The sequence below is a fragment of the Microplitis mediator genome, chromosome 1, assembly GCF_029852145.1.
Source record: "Microplitis mediator isolate UGA2020A chromosome 1, iyMicMedi2.1, whole genome shotgun sequence".
Lineage (NCBI taxonomy): Eukaryota > Metazoa > Arthropoda > Insecta > Hymenoptera > Braconidae > Microplitis > Microplitis mediator.
Window position 1 is genome coordinate 11,569,396 of NC_079969.1, and position 23,616 is coordinate 11,593,011.

The 23,616-nt window shown below is 30.3% G+C and overlaps 1 protein-coding gene across 1 annotated transcript; it reads right to left on the minus strand.

The window, feature by feature from the left end:
* Positions 1–12,508: 12,508 nt before the first annotated feature.
* On the minus strand, positions 12,509–20,832 carry LOC130673801 (zinc carboxypeptidase-like). Its single transcript, XM_057479014.1, has 6 exons — positions 20,453–20,832; positions 19,843–20,367; positions 19,525–19,612; positions 19,234–19,436; positions 12,973–13,057; positions 12,509–12,901 (listed from the first exon to the last, which is right to left on the minus strand). Exons 1-6 carry the CDS (start codon positions 20,594–20,596, stop codon positions 12,702–12,704), a joined length of 1,245 nt encoding a protein of 414 aa, XP_057334997.1. The 5' UTR covers positions 20,597–20,832; the 3' UTR covers positions 12,509–12,701.
* Between the last annotated feature and the right edge of the window lie 2,784 nt (positions 20,833–23,616).

Below are 23,616 nucleotides of genomic sequence, written 5' to 3' on the forward strand. Positions count from 1 at the left end.
TTCTACAGCTTTGTATATATGTATACTTCCAGTATTGATTTCGTGACGGCGTAATTTTTTTAATATATACGATGGCACACATTATTTTTCCAATATTCCTGAAAAGACCAGATGGAAACGCTTAGGGTCATTTCATTCATGCTAGACGTAACAGATTGTTCACCAAAATCTATCTCTAATAATGTACGTCATTAAACTAGTGAATAAACAGTAAAAAAAATCCATATATTACACATCTAATGTACATAAGTTTATGGTCAAGTGCTATTGATGAGCGTCAATAATAAAAATAACGCATCAAACATCCAAAAATTAAGATTGTAACTGTGTTATATTGTCTACAGCCATTCTACACTGACTTGTTTTTTTTTAGAAATAGAGCGACGATTTGAAAAGCTTGAAAGTTAAATACACCTTTGGAATTCTTCGCTATCGACAGGGTCAAAAAGCTTAAAATCATTATGCTAAATACGTTTTTTTAAGCTTTTCAAGCTACCCTGTGAAAAAGGTCTTATAAAATCTCATAAAAAAAATTGGCTATGAGAAAACGATCAGTATTTGTCCACGAAAAATCTCAAAAATTCTGATACAATTATTTTCTCATAGATGGTGCATCAAAAAAATTTTTTTCTTAAAATTCTCATATAAATTATCAGAATCTATAAGAAACAGAAGCTGTAATATTGTGATTATAAGTATTTATAAGTTTTCGAAAAATGTAAAGTTTACAATTGAGTAGATTTTGGCAATGAATAAGATTGTATGAGACGATTTCTGAAGTAATCATACAAGATTTGATACTGATTAATCAATGTGAGTACAGTTTTTTTCCATATAGTTTATATGCTAAATTATTGAATTTTTTAGCATGAATTCAAAAAGTTTCTATTATGTATACTCAAGAATATTTGTATGAGTATTTACGCGGAAAATCTTTAGCAATCTATTCACGAAAAATCTATGAAATTGAGTCCGTTTATTTATTCATTAAAAATTACTCAAGTAAACATTAATATTAAATATTAAAGTCATGATGTATTATGGGATATACCATAGTACAACCCAAACAGGTACTTGTTGGTCTGTCAAATCACAGAGGAGTACTCGAATAAAATCGTATTGAAATTTGGAATATAACACTTCTGAAATAAATGTCTTACCAGGGACACTACAAATCGTAGGCGCGATCTCGTGGCGAGCACCGAACTACTCCCGCTGCTGCTGCCTAGCACCGGTGACTTTCCCCTTCTCCATATCGATCTTTTCTCCCGAGAAATTTTTTCTCTTGGCTCAAACAACTTTTGTTATTTTGGTCGGAGAATACAAAAAAACTTGCGTGAAAAGAATAGTACTTGTTCCGAGAAATTTTATTCTGTTTAACCAAAAAAATGCAATATCACTACAAAAAAATAATGTATCTTGCACTAAAAAAAATAAAAAAAATGGGGCAAGATACATTACTGGGTTTGTAAAAAATCACATAAAAACTTATATTTTCACTCATCTCCGAACAGTTAAAATATGTACAAGAACCCTAGTAGAAATGATATCGAGTTTTTAGCCAGTAACTAGCCAGTTTAACTAGACTTAAACCAGTAACTGGCCAGTGTAATATCGAGTTTTTGTCAAGTAACTGGCCAGTTTTACTAGAGATCGAGCAAAACATGGCGGCTTCAGTGAAACTATCAATTTTGAATATTGAGGTTATCAAGGGTTATAAAAAATTGTCAAATAAAATAAAAATAATGTTAAATAAACGATATGACATAAACGTTTAATTTATATTTATTTACATTATGAAATAAATAACATCATTAGATTAATAGAATAACAACAATAAATCTGACATTAAAGTAACTTCATCAGCATCCGGCATTTTTTCAATTTCAAAAGATACACTACATTTATTTAAAAATGTTTTTGCCGTTATTGGTAACTCAGGAAGAACTCCAGCTTGCAAAATTTTTAACAACTCGTCTAAATAACAATCTGCAATATTTGATTTTATCGCCCACAGTCGCAATTCATTTATTGTGTCAACTTTTTTTACCGCATCCATTTTGTAATATATTTTGTAAAATATTTCCACGTTAACATACACAAATTTTAATTAATTCACTCTGTTTTTTAATATTTTTTAAAACAACAGCGCGTACAGGTTAACAGGAAAAAATAAACAGACACACACACTAGTAAAGGTACAGTGTCGGTGTGACCAATGTTTATGACTTAGTTGTAGGTGGCGCGATTTCGAGTTTTTACTCGATATCACTGGCCAGTTACTGGTTTATATCGAGTGAAAACTCGATTATTTCTACTAGGGAAATAGTGATAATATTAGTATTTTTGGTGTAAATTCTTATAAAAAAAAAATGAAGTTAAGCAATTATTTTTAAATGAATCTGATAAAATTAATATTTTATGTCCAATGGAAATTATTTATAAAATCTCATAAGTACTCCATAATATTTTATAAGTAATAGCCTTCTAACTAAAACTTACAAAAACTCATAAATCACATAGCTTTTAAATTAAAATTAAATCTTTTAAGTTTTTAAAGTTAATTCGATTATAGATTTTCTTACTAATTCTCATAAAATTTTTATGAGAAAAAGGTCTGCATTTGTCCATGTGATTCCTGATTCAGTCTCATAAAATTTCGAAAAAATACATGTTAAATATTTTCTCATAAAATATGACAAATATTTTATGATATTCAATAAGAAATTATCTCCTAGGATAACTCTTACTAAAACTTATAAATTCTGAAAATTTCGTATAAAAAAATAATCTTATTGAGATTTTGTAAGTATTATAACATCGGAATTCGCCTGATCAATTCTTATTGAAAATACATTAGAATAAACTGTAACAATCTTATAGAAGTGAAAGTACTTATTGAATCTCATAATCGTTGGCGGAATTCGAGTCACAAAATCTCATAAATTAAAAAATCTTACTCATTCTTTTAAAAATCTAGTACGTAAATCATGATAGGAAAACATCAAAAGCTTTGACTCATAGATTCTCATAAAAATTCATATGAGAATTTTTTTAAATCTCATAGATATTTTCGAAGCTCATAGATTCTCATAAAAAATATTCAATATCTTATCAGAATTTATGAGAGCTTTTCCACAGGGTAGAAATAGTGATTACGGAACTAAATCTGGAGAGAAAATTTGACATCTCAATTTGCTTATCAATATTCTTACCTGAGCTACAGGTAAGGCTAGCAAACACGCAGAATGAAACTTATTATGAGCCTCCCTAGGGGTAAATATTATTTTTCATCCTTCTGAGCACTATGAAGACGATTAACGTGATCAACATGAGATGACACTACTGATATTTAGCATTAAGTGTTGCACGGATCATTTATCATAGCAATGGTTGCTAAAGAGATCATATTTAGCTTATGATGAACTTTTTTGGATATTATTTAGCTTACCAACAGTTGCTATGAAATTAGAATATCTTCCCGATTCGAAATTTCACGTCTGTTTTGATTCATTAGTTTCAGTTACACGCTAAAAAAAAAAGTGTTAATACTTCCTATCTTAACGAAGTAACTATTCCCATCTTCACATTTTAATGATTCTTATTCTTTTATGTTAGCTTTTCTTATCGGAGATGGTAAGCATTCTTATCCGAAATAATAACCATTACTATCTCAAAAGCAAATTAAATTACCACCGGACTGAGTGATGTGTGCACACGACTCAGTCAGGTTCGGAATAGTTAAATTTAGTCATCTTAATTTTGATTTAATATTTATGTTATTCATAGTCGTCTAATGCCCTAACGAATTTGTTTATACCGAAAATTAAAGTTTCTTTTGTGTTCATTTCCGGTATAGTATAAATTAATAAATATTTCGGTATGTTTTAAGAACTCTACCCAATTCATACCCAGATTATACTCAAATCGTCTCATCCCGGGAAAAAATGATCAGACCTGATCAGACATGAACAGGCATGAGTCTTCAGGCCTGATCAGACATGAAAAATGACCATGCCTGACCAGGCCTGATCAGGCATGTTCAGGTCTGATCAGGTATGTTCATGTCTGTTCATGCCCATCCGGGTAAAAAAATTATATATAAAAAATGGCCCTATATAATTATATATGATTATGTATAACTATATTCAATTATACATGTATATAATTATTGCTATAAAAATAAAAAAAATAAAAAATTCGGGCGTGTGCAGGATTTGAACCGTGGACCTTGCGCTCGAAAGTGTAACTCGCTACCCACTGACCTAAGAGATTTAGTTGAAAAGTTAGTTGATCGTATCGAAAAAACAAAAAAAGCAAATTGAAGCTTGAAATCTCTAGTTTAAAGATCTTCCAGCAAAATATCTTTTTGAGCCACGGTTTTTGCGGAATCATAAAAAAAAAATCGAGACAAAATTTTTCTAATTTTTTTGGTTTTGTTTTTTCAGGTTTACGGGGCCGGGAAAAATTTTTTCAAAAAAACGAATTCATAGCTCGTTAAGGAAATTCATTCAGCTACAACTTTCTTTTTTTTGTTTCTCTGTTCGACAATTTGCTGCTGAGATATCAGCCTTCAAATAAAAAAGGATCCTTTTATCTTTGATTATTGATGTCTCAGCAAATAATGGCCGCACAGTAATTTGAAGGGCAGTTTAAGAAACTTGAATAAATCCCCTACAAGCTCCATTTTCGATTTTTTCAAAAAAAAATTTCTTTTCATCCTTGATATCAATTTGAAAAACCCATAAAAAATGGCCATTTTCTGGTTTTTTAGTAAATTTACAGTAAATGTAAGGTAAAGAGAAAAAACCCCCGAGTAAAATGTAAAAAAAAGAAGTAAAATAAATTCTTGTTTTATCTTGATTTTGGAAATATTTTTTTCTCTTTACCTTACATTTACTGAATAACTAACGCAAAAATGAAAGAAAATCCGAAAAAAATTGATTTTTTCATTTTGATAACGATTACACAATTTAAGGAACAAAACTTGTTCCTTTAATTGTTTTACAAAACTTCGAGCAATCGGACCGGACGAACGGTTCAATGGATCAATCTGAAATTTTCCAGGGTTTTTGGGGGTACATTAAGCTGTAAGATCACCTGGCAACATTATTTTTTTTATCAATATTTGCAGAGTAGCTATAAGTTGACTAAAAAACCAGAAAATGGCCATTTTTTGTGGGTTTTTCAAATTGATATCAAGGATGAAAAAAAATTTTTTTTTGAAAAAATCGAAAATGGAGCTTGTAGGGGATTTATTCAAGTTTCTTAAACTGCTCTTCAAATTACTGTGCGGCCATTATTTGCTGAGACATCAATAATCAAAGATAAAAGGATCCTTTTTTATTTGAAGGCTGATATCTCAGCAGCAAATTGTCGAACAGAGAAACAAAAAAAAGAAAGTTGTAGCTGAATGAATTTCCTTAACGAGCTATGAATTCGTTTTTTTGAAAAAATTTTTCCCGGCCCCGTAAACCTGAAAAAACAAAACCAAAAAAATTAGAAAAATTTTGTCTCGATATTTTTTTTATGATTCCGCAAAAACCGTGGCTCAAAAAGATATTTTGCTGGAAGATCTTTAAACTAGAGATTTCAAGCTTCAATTTGCTTTTTTTGTTTTTTCGATACGATCATTTTTCACGAAAATACAGCCTTCCAAAAATCACTTGTCACGATCGGAGTGAGTGAAGGCGACGGGCGAAAGGGTTATTTCATTTATTATTTAATATCGGAATACCGAATTACCTCATTCTATAACTCAGCCAAGGAGTTCGATTGAACCGTCACGTGGTTAGTGTGAGAACTTATGAGTGATTGGGTACTGATCATTAAATTATAAGTTATAATATAAAATTGTTTTTATTCTGTCATCCAACCAAGGAATTGGCGTCATGTGGCTGATATAAGAATGTTTTAATTTCTTATCGTTTTATAACATATTTGTCTATTCGTACCGAGCGGATGTACTATACCCGACTAGAATTTCTTCCTGATTTGCCTGAAGTACCATAAGGACCTTATCAGGTTAATATAAGGTTTGCCTTATTAGGGCAAATCTGACAAGTTCCTTGTCAGGACCTCGTCAGGATATCCTTATTCAAAAAAAAGTTATTTGTCATCGGGTTAACCTGACGAGTTCCAGATCAGGACCTCGTCAGGATATCCTTATTCAAAAAAAAGTTATTTGTCATCGGGTTAACCTGACGAGTTCCTGATCAGGACCTCGTCAGGATATCCTTATTAAAAAACAAGTTATTTGCCATCGGGTCAACCTGACGAGTTCCTGATCAGGACCTCGTCAGGATATCTTTATTCAAAAAATAGTTATCCCATCCCTTTAAATATTTTATTTACAGGCTATTATTTAAAAAAGTACAAAAGAATATTATATAAAAATCACGTCAATCATTGTAGCACAGATTTTTTACCTCTTCATCAGTTATTCTTTGACATCATAATAAATATTATATTTACACTTTCAAGATCACTTGTGTGTGTCAGCCCAGTGGATAGCATCGAGGACTTTAAATCGAAAGGACGGAGGTTCGAGCCCAGCAGTTATCGGGATTTTTTCATCAATAATAAATATGTTCACTCCCTCTAATTAATGCTCTCAATACAATAGATAACGTTCTCGATCGAATTAAAATTCTCTTATTTTTTTTTTGCAATTAAATATTTTTTTTTAAATAATTACTAATAAGGTAATTCTGATAAGGATTTAATGAGGATATCCTGGTAAGGACCTGATAAGGCAATCCTGATAAGGACGTGATGAGGATATCTTGGTAAGGTCCTGATAAGGCAATCCCGATAAGGACCTCATGGGTCTTAAGCGTTACATCCATATCAGGATCCTCGTCAGGATACCCTGATCGGGACCTTATTTGAAATAAGGTTAACCCGATAAGGACCTCGTCAGGCCCTTATGAAAAATTTCTAGTCGGGATATAGACCGTCCCGTTCAATGACCTGCGTGGCGTTAGGGTAGACCCGGGATTTTTGAGCGAGAGGGATATTGGGTCGGTGAATATGGGCCCTCGAGAAGACCGTGTTCTTTCTCCGTCTTACTTTAGGTTTACTATGACTTAATTTACTAGCACTTGAATGCTGGAGAAAAAGGACAGTAAATGAAAAGACGAATGTATAAAAAGAAAAACATGTGTAGTATATTGACAGGTTAAATCTTGCATGTAAATATTAGAATTTTAGACTTACCCAGAAGGGTTGATATACCTGCACACACACTCACTCCAAATCCACCAGTTTGAATTTGTGTACACAGGAGTTATACAATGTTTTATGAAAGTATTTAATTAAGATTCACAGGTTGAATCTTTTCACACGAACGCACTGCACGCTGAACCGAAAGGCCGGCTTTGCTGTCGAGTGAATTTATGATGATATATATAAATATATATATTTTCTTTTAGGGTTTTATTAAAAGGATTAACTATTCCCGAACAAGGACTCCGATTGCCTAAGCGGTGGACGTCACGTGAGGGAGTTTAGTTAATTTTAATGCGAACTCAAATGATTTTATCTTAGGTATCCAACCTAGGAGTCCAGATGCCTAGGCGAAGGATCTCACGAGGAAAGGTTTTAAAAATAAAACTTTAAGTCGCGGAACTAAAATTTTAAATAAAAGAATCGAAACTCGATTATCGGTCTAGGACCTCTGATTGCCTAGGCGTAGAGCGTCACGAAAGCGACTTTTGAAGTTGACTCAGTGAGTCTTACTCGCGAATGGATCCGACAAAGGTTTTAATGACAGAAGTAAAGAAAAATTGAATTCCGATTATCAATCTAGGACCCCCGGTTGCCTAGGCTGTGGAGCGTCACGAGAACGAACTTTGGAATCTTACTCGTGGATAGATCCGACAAGGGTTTTAGCTGCGGCGGTAATGACTTTTAGATGTTGAATTTTAAAATAAAAGAATCGAATTCCGATTATCGATCTAGGACCCCTGGTTGCCTAGGCGTAGAGCGTCACAAGAACGAACGTTGGAATCGACTCAGTGAGTCTTACTCACGGATTTAGATAAATCCGACAAGGGTTTCGGTAGTAGAAGCAATGACTATTAGATGTTTAAAATTGAAGTCCGATTATCAGTTTAGGACCCACGGTTGCCTAGGCTGTGGAGCGTTACGAGAACGAACTTTGGAATCTTACTCGCGGATAGATCCGACAAGGGTTTTAGTTGCGGCGGTAATGACTGAATTTGATTATTTTTCTAGGTTTATATATGAAAGGTTTGAAAGAAAAGTGGGGCTGAAGATAAAACAGAGAATGGTTTAAAGACAAGGAGGAAAAATTATATATAAGGGTTTGATTTTTGGGCAGCTGAGAATGACATATTTATTGCGGGAGTTCTTGGTATTTTGTAGTAAACAGGATGTGAAATAGAAAAATAAGTCCGCGGTGGGCTGCTCGAAAATAACTTTTTATAAAATATATGATGACATTTGCTGAGAAATGTAATTAAAAATTTAAGAGATAAGTTCTTCCATGGTAGTAAACGGGGAAGTGAGGATCCACGCGGAATCGTGGGCTTTAAAAACGACGTCTCTTTGACAAATATATGATGACTTTTATGGTCAACATATTTTTGTACTCTAGAAAAATATAATTAAGAAAAACAAAATCGAGAGGAAAAATTTGGGTGATAGAAAAAGGGAACAGAGAGGTTCCGCGGGGGACCATGTAAGTTATTGGTAACAGATGTAAAAATTTGATTCAAACTAGATCACGGAAATATCTTAATGAATTTATGTGACATTTATGATGATTTGGGGGACTCGCGTTGGACATGTGAAAAACATTGAGTCAGTGAGCTCTTCGTAAGGGACCAGCCGTAGCGGTGCAGCTGTGCATAGCGGGAAAGAGATATACAGAGTTTTCTTATTTGGTTACTCTTATTTTCCTTTCTTTCTCACTCTTCTGACTTGACCATTCGTATTCACATACTCTTTCAGTAAGAATTCAGAACAAACCCAAAAAGAGCTAGATGAATATATGGGTGTGAAAGAATATACACATGAATATACCCTCACATATACGTACACGCATTTTTATACATGTCATTGGATGTGCTTTGAACTACGCAGTCAAATTCCTATTTTAATAAAAATGAAAAAAATTAGAAGAATTGATAAGTTAAAGTACGGTTAAATCGCGATCGATTTGTAACGATCGTTACACACTCAAAAATTTATAAAATTTTCTTGTTCCTTTAATTTTTTGGATAAGTGTATTTATGAACATTCTTATCATATTTTAATTTCCACTGAATTCCATCGAGAATTTTTAATCGGTATGAATTGATTTCAATCGGGATTAAAAAAAAATCATATAGTTTATACTGAAAACAATTAATATTAATAATATTATATATAATATAATATGATATTAATATTAACATAGATTTATCATTAATATTATGTTCTTATATATTTCTCTATAGTTGTCCCATAGAAAGTTTGGGATTTTGCTCTACCGCAATTATCCTCCTCTACCACAATATTTGGATTTGCGCATGCGCAGAATATCTTTTTCAGAATATTATAATAGAGGGGGAAACTACAATGGTGGGAAATAATCCCAAGCTTTTTCCGGGACGACTATACTTATATATATTGGGTTTAATCTTACAATATTTATGGATAATGCATTTAAAACTATAACCAAACATAGCCTATGTTTTGACTTCAATCAACTTTGGTACTACTGCAATATAAGCATACGTAATTTTACAATATTGAATATGGTTATCTGCCAAAAGTATTGTGGAAACCACCAATCCGTATTGGCCCGACGCCCATACTGGCATAGACTCATAAGTCATGATTATTGTGAATGTAACCATTCCCGTATGGTCAAATCATCTATACATACAATTTTTAAACGAATGAAAAAATCCTTGCTACCATACAGTATGGTGGAATCGACCATACAGCATAGTGGTATCCGCGAAAAATTTCTTTCCGTGTATTATATTATGATTATTTTTATAAAATCAAAATACTAAATAATTATAATGCGCATGGAATTCAACTGTAATGAATTATAAATTTTCTTAGAATCGTATGCAATATTCAACCTCAACCAAGTAATAACCATTATCCAGCATAGTTTTATTTTTTGTCATTATTTCTCTCATATTTTACAATTTAGTTTGATTCTTTCTTTGTTAATATTCAAATAACTTATCATCTATAGATCAATTTTTAATTTATTATTCCTCCGTTGATTATATTTTTTAATATCATGTGTTTGTTAAAAAATGTTCTTTTTAACCACATTATCTGATCTGTAACCTAATTCCATAATACATACTTTATTTTTATTCATTACAAATATCTTATTTGCATTCTTATTTTTTATATTTGTAATCATTCAATTAATTTATTTTTTAGTCAAACTATTTCAATAATAATCACTCATCTATTGCTCATATTATTATTTCTTGTTTCAATAAAGTGTGTATGCTAAGAAAAGTTTATATCTTATATTCACAAATTCTTCATTAACTTGGTAGGATGCGGTAACACTTCTGTTGTGTTTCGATTGTAGTTAGCTTCAGCTAAAAATCAATTGATAATTATACTTCATTATCGATAGACTATTAACCTATGTCTTAAACAATATTTTTTTTCACACCTTGATAAAAAGTTCGATATTCGGGCCTAATTTCAGGGAGGAAAGTGCCATATTCCCTCCCTATAAAAATTTGAGAAAAAATAGTACGCATGCAACGACTTGTTATTTTATTAATTATATTTGTAAATCTTATATATTGACAGATTAAATAACTGAATAAAATAATAAATTAATGAAAGCTACCACGATCACATTAAATAAAATTTAAAAATATTATTTAGGTGTAAAATACTATATTTTTATAATAAAATTTAATTAATGATAACTAAATAAAATTTGTTTAACTAAAAATATCTAAAATATGGGTTCAGACGGCTGCAGTGATAGTGATTTGGGGGAAGAAGAAATACTAAGAAATTTAGAAGAAGAAGGACAACTTATCACCCAAAATTTACTCCCAGGAAAGTCTAAAAAAAAAAATATGAGTTATGATACAGAGAATTTTTATCCTGGAAGTGTAACGGGGTAAATTCGATTTACCGCGTTCAATTTAAGTTAAAATAAATCTATTATGCACACTGCCGATAATGTTGCAAAACCACCCAGGGTTATCCGGGGTAGGATGCGACTAGTCGACCGGGGAGTGAAAATTGGAGGCTCGTTGGTCGGAACCGAAACGGACACTTTCTACCAGAACGACTGGACTGGATAGACGTTGTCTAAGACGGAGCAGAGCCAAAGCTAACATCAAGTAGACGCCAACACTCAGACGCCGCAAAAGTATTATCAGGTAATTATTTAATTGTGACTTGGTTTTTCTATTATGGAACCAAGCGATAAATTAAATCCAAAATTGTTACAAGATACCAGGCAGGTAGCCGGTACCTTTTGTCAACGTTACTGATTGCGTCTGAATAACAGGTTGAAGGAGAGTACGAGAGTTAAGACGAGTGAGAAAGAGAGTACAGGGATTAAACAAGACTAGAACGAGACCTAACAAAGGTGTGACGCTTTTTGAGACCAAGATAATTCATCCCGGACAATTCATCCCTGCGACAGTTCATCCTTTGATAACTCATTACTTAATTCTGATAGTCTTAATAGAAATCAAGAAATTTTTAATAAATTATAATAAAAAAAAAAAAAAAAACGAAATTTAATAAAAAAAAAGGTCCTGGGGCCTAGAGCAATTTTTCACATTTTTTTATGTGTGGGTATATTTTTTTAATTACGCATACACAAAATTCATGAAAAAAGGGCGCTATGTTTTACACCTTCTTATGTGTGGGTATATTTTTTTAATTGCACACACACAAAATTTGTGAAAAAAGGGCACTTTGTTCTACACCTTTCTTATGTGTGGGTATATTTTTTTAATTGCCCACACACAAAATTCGTGAAAAAAGGGCGCTATTTTTCACACTTTTTTATGTGTGGGTATATTTCTACACTTACACACGTACACAAAATATATATAATCGTATTCACGGATATTATATTTTTCTTGGTGATTTTATTTTATTTTTTCGTTTATTTAATTAATTATTTGCGTTTATCTTAATTTTCTTATAATTTATATTATCTTGGGTATAAAATTATATTATTGGGAGTTATATTCGTGGAGATCAGTTGTCGCGGGGATGAATTGTCGCGGGAATGAATTGTCTTGGTCCCAAAAAGCGTCACACCGAACGAGACCAGGACAAAACATAGGACCAATACAACTACAGGAAAGGAACTGGAGAGTTTTAATTGTAAAGGTATTCATTTAATTTATTCCAGGCTTAAATTTTCCGCCTCAGGTAGATTATATTTACTTTATCATAAATATATTAACTTTTAATATTATTCAATTATTTTTATAGGTATCGTATGTACCTGCTCAAATGACCTCTTCCCTTTTAAATAAATTATAATCGAATTTTGTGTTATTGCATATTCATTTTTTAATGTAACTATACAAATCACAATTTCAGAGTAAGTGACTACAGTCAATATAAACTAGTTGCATTGACAAACAAAAATTATTTATTTAAAACGAAATTAATAATATAGAATTTCGTAACAATTTTGAAATATATATGCATGCTTATTTATTTTATTATCTTTGCGGTATTCCGTATGCTTCAGCTTGTTTAAACAGTGCAATTAGTGAATCTAATGTCTCTTGTCCTGTAGGTATAATTTGATTCGCAGGTAATAAGAATCCATAGTTTCCTTTGTCTCGTAGTTCATAAGTGTATGAGATCCTAGTTCTAAAGTTAGCTTTTACCCAATCCATAGAACTTCCACTAGCAATGTCTAAATGAATATGAAAATTATGATGATGTAAAATTTACAAAGTTTCATTAATCAATTTTTGTAACACTTACAAATAGTTTCAGCAATATTTCCTGTGATATATTTTGTTCCATATCTCTTAGAAAGTGCATCAATAGTTTTTAAACCAATAGCTTTCTGCATAAAACAAAATAATATCATTATGTTCATTGCAAAAAATTAAAAAACAAATTTGAAGTCTTAAATAAAAATTAAAAACAATAAAAAAATTGCAACTGAGCCTCGCTCGTATGAGATATATGTAGGTACCCGTTCTCGTTGATAATGTAGCATAACCTGAGACGAGTGTGGATGAAACAAGTATATCGCAAACCTTCGCTTAAATTATAATTTAAAAGTTATGGCTGTTCGAAATTTTTTCAAAAAATCGTCAAAATTTCGAACAGTGATAACTTTTAAACTAATTGACCGATTTAGCCTATCCTCGAAATTGATCGAGATAATCGTCTATAGATTAAATTTAGAAAATTTCATCAGGATCAGATAACAATTGTAGGCGCTATCGTGATGACGAGACCAGTTATAATTATAAGGCATACAGGTACGTTTGAAACATCAAAAGTTATAAACGAAATACTTTGAAATTATAAAATAGTTGTAGAGGGGGCATAGGCAGCCGATCGGTTCTCGAGTGGCTCGGGCGATCACCCAAGTTAAGCAGCATCGAGCATGATCGCTACTTGGTTGGGTGACCGCTTAGCCACGAGTTGAGCTTGATCGGAGATCTCTGACCGTTAGGCGCGGGATGAGGATCTAGTGATCAGTAAAATGGGAATTTTATCAATCACTAGAGCCTCACCCAAACCGAACTGTACTGGCAATGGTTTTCTCTGTGGTTTCCCTTGTCTCTATACTCCCACAGCCAAGGTGGGGGTTAGGTATCACCGTAATGGTACAGTACAGTATAAGCACAAGTCGGGCCACAGCCGCACAATGAAAAGCAGGAAAAAGTAAAGCAGTTGCGATATAAAGACAAAAAGTGTAAAAGGCCGTAATTGCGGCTATACACTAGAAAACAATTAAAATTAAAAATTATAAAATAGTTGCAAAATTTGAAGATTATTTCTTTCACAACAAAATATAACTGATGGAATTAGATTATAATGAGAAATACAGAAGTTATCCGGAATGGAAACCATATTTTCTAGATTCTTTTATTCGATCCAAACTTTCAAGACTATCGAACTACTGAAAGTAATAGTCGAAACATAAAGTTTAAGGTAGAAACTTTAAGGTAGAAGCTTTGAGTTAATTTCTACGAAAATTGTCTATCAGTTTTAGTTTTAAAGTTATATGGACTTTAATAGTGAATAAAAGTTGATTTTTTCGAAAAATCGTGAAAATTGCCGACAGCCATAACTTTTAAAATAATTGACCGACTAAGCCCATCTTCAAACTTAACCCTGATAATCGTCTGTAGAATAAGTTTCGAAAATTTCATTAGGATCCGATAAGAATTGTGGGCGTAATCGTGATGACAAAATTAGTTATATTATATATATATATATATATGTATATATATATATATATATATATATATATATATATATATATATATATATATATTAGGGTGTGTCATTTGAAGGCTATATTTTTTTTTTTACTGCCATACCCGAAAATCTGGTAGTATATAGAAAATAAAAAATTATGCCGCTGGGTGAAAGGGTTTAAGTCCACTAGCGGCTTAGCTCATCAAATAATTCGATTTCCCATTTGAATAACACGGGAAATTTTTTTTTTTAACTTTGAGTATTTTTAACTCGTGAACAAATTAATAGATCGAATTGACTAATACACACTTTTGTAGGAAATTGAACGCTCTACAAAAAAGGTCTCTTATCATTTTTCGATCAATCCATCTGTTCTAAAGTTATTGGAGCTGGAAGTCAAGTTATAGTAAATTTCGAGATCTTTTTACTTTTTCGGCAAAACTATCAGACTTATCATAAAATGTTGTAGGGTCTTTTTTATTGAAAGTTTTATTCTCTACAAATTATTATCAGTAAAGTTTTTTCAAATTCCACATTGATTTCTAGTTATTTTCATTTTAATGTCGAGCTCTTGAAATCGATCAGAACACTACTTTTTTAAGAGCTTAAAATTAAAATGAAAATAACTAGAAAACAATGCGAAATTTGAAAAAACTTTACTGATAATAATTTGTAGGAAATAAAATTGTCTACAAAAAAAACACTATGATATTTTGTGATAAGTCTGATAGTTTTGCCGGAAAAGTGGAAAGATATCGAAATTTACTATAACTTGACTTCGAGCTCCAATAACTTCAGAACAGATGGATTGATCGAAAAATGAAAAGAGACCTTTTTTGTAGAGCGTTCAATTTCCTACAAAAATATGTATTAGTTAATTCAATCTATTAATTTGTTCACGAGTTAAAAATACTCAAAGATAAAAAAAAAAATTTCCCGTGTTATTTAAATGGGAAATCGAATTTTTTGATGAGCTAAGCCGCTATTGGACTTAAACCCTTTAACCCAGCGGCATAATTTTTTATTTTCTATATACTACCAGATTTTCTGGTATAACAGTAAAAAAAAAAATATAGCCTTGAAATGACACACCCTAATATATATATATATATATATATTAGGGTGGTCCGTTTGGAACGACTATTTTTTTTTTTTCGCTCCCACTGAAAAATATTGTTGTAGACATTGAAAAAAAAATTCTCTGAAAAGTTTAGCTCTTAATTTTAATTCTAAGTACTTTACATTTGATTTTGAAATTTTCCCATTTAAAATACATGGGAAAGTTGGGATTTCTTTTTTAATTCTCTATAACTCAGCCACATTTTAAGTTATCGGGTCGCCGTTTGCGGCATTTTTTAGGTAATTTGATACTCTTCAAAAGTTTTCTTAATAGTTTTACTCTGACTTTAATTGTTTTTTCTGTATCGGTTCTGAAAATAATATTTTTAATAATAATTTGGGTTTTTAGTTGATATTAACTAAATAACGAAATTTACAGAAAAAGTGCAGATAACGATTTTTTAGGAAATTGTATTCGCTACAAAAAAGGTCCTCTTAGTTAAGTAGCTTAAGTTGTCCGTTCACGTGATATAGGGATTATAGTAATTTTGTAAATAAAATATTTGTCAAAAATTTTTCAGAAGTTCATCAATTTGACCCCTTTTGATTTTAATGACTGAATTAAATTAATGAAAGGAAAATTATTTACTGATTTAAAATTGAAATGAAATAGCATTTGGTGGAATTTTTTGACAAATATTTTATTTACAAAATTACTGAAATCTCTATATCACGTGAACGAAGAACTTGAGCCACTTAACTAAAAGGACCTTTTTTGTAGCGAATAAAATTTCCTAAAAAATCGTTATCTGCACTTTTTCTTCAATTTTCGTTATTTAGTTAATATCAACTAAAAACCCGAATTATTATTAAAAAAATTATTTTCAGAACCAATACAGAAAAAACAATTAGAGTCCGAGTAAAACTATTAAGGAGACTTTTGAAGAGTATCAAATTACCTAAAAAATGCCGCAAACGGCGACTCGATAACTTAAAATGCGGCTGAGTTATAGAGAATTAAAAAAAAAATCCCAACTTTCCTATGTATTTTAAATGGGAAAATTTCAAAATCAAATGTAAAGTACTTAGAATTAAAATTAAGAGCTAAAACTTTCAGAGAATTTTTTTTTCAATGTCTACAACAATATTTTTCAGTGGGAGCGAAAAAAAAAAATAGTCGTTCCAAACGGACCACCCTAATATATATATACATATATAAATTATATATATATATTAGGGTGGGTCATAAAAATCAACTATTTTTTTTTTTACACATGCCATCGAAAAATGGGTTGCTAGACACCTTAAATAAATTCTCACCAAACATGAGCTCTTAATTTTAATAAGAAGATTCTCCGCATCGCAGTTTTTTATTTTTTTCTCAGTCCAATAGAAAAAAAATTATACACCTCATCATTAATTAATAGTACAGAAAACTGTTCTTGAGGATTTTGTAGGAAATTGAATGTTCTACAAAAAAGGTATCACATATTTTTTTCGTAAACCTCACCATTCCAATGATATTGACGATTTAAGTTAGACCTTTTTAAGACAAATTTAATTATTGTTTATAAATTTAATAACTCGACAATAAATGACTTTTATAAAATGCGTAATACAAATTTTTGTAGGAAATTAACTGCTCTATAAAAATGGTGACCTATGTTTTGGCGATTAAATTAGGCGTTCAAAAGATATTCATCATCAAACGTTCATGTATACTGATTTTAAGAGTTTTTGGTAAGATAATCGAAAAATTTCAATGTAATTTATAAGTTTTTAGAAAACTTCCCCGAATTTTAGTTTTTATCAGCTGAGAAACTTCAAAATATTTTTCAAGTTTTCTTTTATGTGTAAGTATCTGTGTCTACATTTAAAAAAATTAATTGTACATTATTTATCGCTTAGTTAATCATTTATTAATACAAAAAGCAAAGTTTTCATTATAAATATATTATGATTTGTTTCAGTTTTAGAGAAAAAAAAATGTTCAATTAGTTAAAAAAAAGTTTTTTATTTCAATTTTCAACGGAATTTCTAATTTTCAAACAATTTTTTATTGTAAGTAGGGTAATTTTTTCGGTGTCACGCTCAAATAACAGCAGACAAAATAACCGACGATAAAACACACAAAAACCGTGATAAAAGGGCGGTTATTTTGTCGTTCGGTTATTTAGTCTTTGGTTGAACTGTTACGCAACCATTTTTTCGATGCTCTTTAACAACTTGCAATAAGAAATATAATACAAAACAAAAATTCTCTATAGAAAAAAATGTTTCTAGGACAATATCTAGCTATAGTGGAAAAATTTTTAAAGCCGTTTTGAAGACAATATCGAAAAAAAACAACATAATCGTGATTTCTAATAATTAATAATATAATGTTTAGAATTATTGATATAAAATTTTCTAAAATTTTGAAAATTAAAGTCAAATAATACTTATATTAATGACAAAAAATAAAATTTGAATGAAATTCATAAATTGAATTGAAATTTTCCGATTATCTCATCAAAAACTCTTAAAATCAGTACACATGAAAGTTTGATGATGAATATCTTTTGAACGCTTAATTTAATCGCCAAAACATAGGACACCATTTTCATAGAGCAGTTAATTTCCTACAAAAATTTGTATTGCGCATTTTATAAAAGTCATTTATTGTCGAGTTATAAAATTCATAAACAATAATTAAATTTGTTTTAAAATGATCTAACTTAAATCGTTAATATCATTAAAACGGTGAGGTTTACGAAAAAAATATATGATACCTTTTTTGTAGAGCATTCAATTTTCTATAAAATCCTTAAGGACATTTTTTTGTACAATCAATTAATGATGAGGTATGATTTTTTTTTCTATTGGACTGAAAAAAAATAAAAAAACTGCGATGCGGAGGATCTTCCTATTAAAATTAAGAGCTCATATTTGGTGAGAATTTTTTTAAGGTGTCTAGCAACCCATTTTTTGATGGCATGTGTAAAAAAAAAATAATTATTTTTTTTGACCCACCCTAATATATATATATATAATTTATATATGTGTTTCTAATTTTTTTAACGAGTGGTATTGTTTAATCCTACTCAACCAATGATGATAGTTTTGACAAAATTCCTTGAAAAATCAACCATGAGGACAAATACAATGGTTAGATTTAAAAAAAATCTACCTAACGTTATGATCACTTGATCCTCTATATAGCACACTGATAGAAGGATTTCTTAGTATTTAAGAAACCATTTCTTAAACATAATTTCTTTGTATTTAACAGATATTTATTACTATTTAAGAAATCATTTTTTAATAGTTAAGAAATCATGCCTTAAGAAATGATTTTCTCTCAGTGTATAACAATGCGTAATGGTAAATATTTCCAATAGCAAGATGTATTACCGTAGCAACCATCTATAAAGATAGTTAACTTAACAAAAACATTGTATGGGCAATAAAGCAATCTAGACTGCGCAAATAAAGTATTGCTGTATGTTAAACTTTAGACGGTTTCAATAACGTAACGGTATTGCTATTATAGCAATATTTTTTTTCAGTTTAACTTTGTAAGATATGTGTTTACATTAAAATATAGATCTAAAGTCTTAGAACTGACAGTTATAAACTGATTTATGATTAACTCAGTACGATAATCTTTATTCAAGTTATCATCTTTCGAATCTTGATAGTTATTATTGAGATAAAAATCATCCTCTAATTTCGTTGATATATAAAAAAATGCTAGTGGCTTACCAATTCATCGTGATTATCAAGATGTGTTGTAGTGTGACCATACGGGAAGAGAAGCAACTGTGAATAACTATGGAAAGCTATGTAGGCATAAAACTTATCAGCAATTGATGTAATATATTCAGACATTGATTGGGTCTCTACATCAGAAAAGGCAGCCGTCCCAGCATAAGTTTCAGCGCAGGGAAAACTACTTGCTCCACCTTCTATAATGAATAGAAAAAAAAATATACACAATAATCATAAAATTGAATTATTGACGTTTATCTTTTTGAAGATATCAGTAACACTCACGGTTCCATTTGTAACCCCAATTTCGATTAGGATCTGAACCATAACAAAGACGAGAGTAAGGTTTTCTAGTTTTACGCCACAATCGATCCTAAAGAAACAAAATAACGATAATAATAATAATAATAATAATAATAATAATAATAATAATAATAATAATAATAATAATAATAATAATAATAATTGCTAGAAATAGAAAGGAATAGAATCGGCATTGACATTATTAGATAAAAATATATACAGGGGAATACTTGTATGCGTACTAATGAGAAATTATACATGTATATACAAATTTTTATTCACTCCAGCAATTTCACATACCTTGTTGTGGGTATATACAAAACCGTCTGGATTAAATACCGGAAATATATACCAATCATTTTTCTCTGCTAATTCTCTGACCTCAGTTTCTTGACTAGTGAGTAATTCATTTAGTATGAAGGTCACAGTAGCCGAGGTAATCCATTCTCGAGCATGAATATTACCCTCAATAAAAATACCTGAATTGCCTTCTTTGAATGATACTTTAACACCCTTAATATCTCGTCCTTCATAGGTTTTACCAGCTACGACTATCTGGACCTTATCTGGATAAGCTTTGGCTAAGGTATCTAGCCAGTCGTAAATCTCCTCTAAAGTATGATAATTTTTCCAATCAAATCCGGCTCTGATTAATTTATTGTGTGACAAATTTTCAGATTCCATTAAATCTTGAACATTATTAATATGTAAGTCATAAACGATTTCCGATACATTCATTAATTGCTTAAATTCATGTAATTTGTTAGGAGAAACCATCACATCGGCAGAATTATTCACAAAATGTGGACCATCCCAAAAGGAGTACTAAAATTAATTTTTCATAAATATATATTTTAACAATAAAATCCTACTATAATATTTATTTTTATAAAAATGAAATTTATCTTACCCCTGATATTTCTGACATCTTGAGTAGTATATTATTTTGCTGTACAGTTTTGGGAACCACTCTAAATACTTGATAATTATCATACCTTCTGGTTTGACTCATTACCAATATTATCAGACTCATGAATATTCCAAGCTGCATCATTTTTCTTTCACAACAATCAAGATAAATATTATTCAGTCATCAATCAGTGATGAAAAAAAAATTTTTAACTATAAATATTTAAAGATTTTAATTGTAAAGGTATATTGCGAATATTTAATATGACAATAACGAAAGTACTGAATCACTTGAATTTTGTTACGATATTCTATTAAATGAATATATAGATATTTACAAACTAAATACGTCTTACTGTTTTCAAGTGTGAAACTCAATTGTGCAGATCTCTGTAAAACCAAGGATATTTATTTACCAACTCTCAAGTGCACACGAGACCAATACACCCGCAGATTTACTCATTCGTGATTGTTGAAATTATTTAAAAAATTCCTATCTCTTCAGTCATATCATTCACATGATAAAAGAAATGCTGGTGTTAATCGATTTATCAATTACATTAATTTAAAAAATTTTCTTGATATCATTTACAAAATTTCGATTATTAAACCAATTTTTTATTATTGTACATGTCTATTTTTATTTTAAAAGCAGAACTTGGTAATTCTCTGTCTATATTGGTAAATAATTGTGTGAGATTTGTGTTGTGGATGCGACAAGATGTTCACAATTCAAGGCAGAGGGCATTCAGGATGGTTAAGAACAGACCTAGTTTGTTTAGTTCTGATTTAAAATTAAGGCCTAATATTGCGTCATGACGAAACCTAAACAGAACTGATATTTTGCAAGTTCCATTTGCACGAACAAATGCATATTTTGATTCTTTTATCGTAACAGGTTGTAGACTTTGAAATGCGTTACTACCGAGTCTAACGTCATCAGAAACTTTAGTTGAATTCAGAAAAAAATGTTATTTATATTTGCTAGAAAGAGAGGAGAAGGGCTAAATAGATTGAGTGATCTTGAGTAATTAGAGGTAATGTCTGTAAGATGAATACTAATCATAATTATCATTATATTATAAGTTAATTATTGTTTCAAAGTAACTATTAATATCTTAATTGTTATAAATTATATGTAACTTAATATTGTGAATTTATGATCATATATATGGAGCAGCAGCTTCCCGACCGATAATTAAAATAAATAAATCATTTTCAAATAATTTTTGAAAACTTAATATGTTGAGATATATATATATATATTAGGATGTCCCAAAAAAAAACAAATATTTTTTTTTTTTTAACGTCTTATAGGCTCAAAAGTTACTTTATATTATAAAAAAACTTCTCACCGAATTTCAGCCAGATATCTTTAAAATTGAGCTATCACAAAGGGGGGTCCCCTTTCCCATTCAAAATACATGCGAAAATTTTTCATTTTAGTTTTTCGTTATGAAGACTACGAAAAAATTTTTTTTCAAATTCCGCTCCGTATAATTTTGTAGGAAATTAAATTCTCTACAAAAAAGTCCTGATGCATTATGTACGTCAAACGAACTGGAAAAAAGTTACGAGGCTTCAAAGATCAACAAAAATTTAGTTTCGTCAGTGGTAAATTTTTTAAAATTATTTTTCATTTTTATTCTCAAAAAATCAAAAAAAATTTTTTTTTACAATTTTTTACAAGCACGGTCTTTAGGGTGAGCCAAAAAAACCAACCTATCGAATTTACGTCTTAAAAAGGACCTATATATCGAGAAAAAAATTCTCCCATTGGGCAAAATTTTAAAAGGTGTCGGTAGCCGGTGACACGACCGATGATCCGAGGACAATTGATCCGCGACAATTAATCCGCGACAATTGATCCTTGCGACGATTGATCCGCCGATAAAATATACTCACACACATATAAATGTGAAAAATTTGTGTGTGAGTATATTTTATCGGCGGATCAATCGTCGCAAGGATCAATTGTCGCGGATTAATTGTCGCGGGTCAATTGTCCTCGGATCAACGGTCAGGTAATCCGGTAGCCATTTGAAATTTTCCATTTAAATAACATGCAAAAAAATTTTTTTTGATTAAAAATATTATAACTTTTGAACCGTGTGAGATAAAAATTCGGCTCTAGATTATTCTTGTATGATATTAAATTTCTTTAAAAAAAGTCCTAAGAGTCGAATTTGTAAACTTGATATTCCGTATACTAACAGGCCATCAAAGTCTAGAGTGAACAGAATCATACAAATTTAAGGTTTTATTTGGATTTTCCAAATACTTTTCTTTTATTGTGATCGATAACAAAATATTATTTGTTACAACGTGGATATTGTTGGTGATTTCATTGCACTACATGTAGAACAAATTTCCTTGTAGTATTGATATTTTTAATAATAAAGCCTTAAATTTGTATAATTTTGTTCACTCTAGACTTTGATGGCCTGTTAGTATACGAAATATCAAGTTTACAAATTCGACTCTCAGGACTTTTTTTGAAGAAATTTAATATCATACAAGAATAATCTAGAGCCGAATTTTTATCTCACACGGTTCAAAAGTTATAATATTTTTAATCAAAAAAAATTTTTTTGCATGTTATTTAAATGGGAAATTTCAAATAGCTACTGACACCTTTTAAAATTGAGCTAAAAATTGTGCTCAATTGGAGAATTTTTTTTTCGATATATAGATCCTTTTTAAGACGTAAATTCGATAGGTTGGTTTTTTTGGCTCACCCTAACAGTCTTGTAGGAAATTAAATTTCCTACAAAAAGTGCCTGATATCTTAAATACGTCGAATGAATGAGAAAAATGTTACAGGATTTTAAATGTCAACGAAAAGTGGAGTTTAAAAAATATTAATTTTTTGAACTTAATGTTAACAGAAAGTGAACTACATTTTTCGTTAACATTTCAAGATCTGTAACTTTTTTTCTCATTCATTTGACGTATAAGAGATATTAGGTACTTTTTGTAGGAAATTTAATTTTCTACAAGAACGTGCTCGTCAAAACTAGAAAAAAAAATTTTTTGACAGAATAAAAATGAAAAATAATTTTAAAAAATTTACCACTGACGAAACTAAATTTTTGTTGATCTTTGAAGCCTCGTAACTTTTTTCCAGTTCGTTTGACGTACATAATGCATCAGGACTTTTTTGTA

Coding starts and splice junctions, on each gene's coding strand:
- LOC130673801 (XM_057479014.1), bottom strand. CDS start 20,596: ATGATGCAGCTTGGAATATTCATGAGTCTGATAATATTGGTAATGAGT. Junction 19,437..19,524: donor TTGGGGTTACAAATGGAACC/GTGAGTGTTACT, acceptor TATTCATTATAG/AAGGTGGAGCAAGTAGTTTT. Junction 12,902..12,972: donor AAATATTGCTGAAACTATTT/GTAAGTGTTACA, acceptor ATATTCATTTAG/ACATTGCTAGTGGAAGTTCT.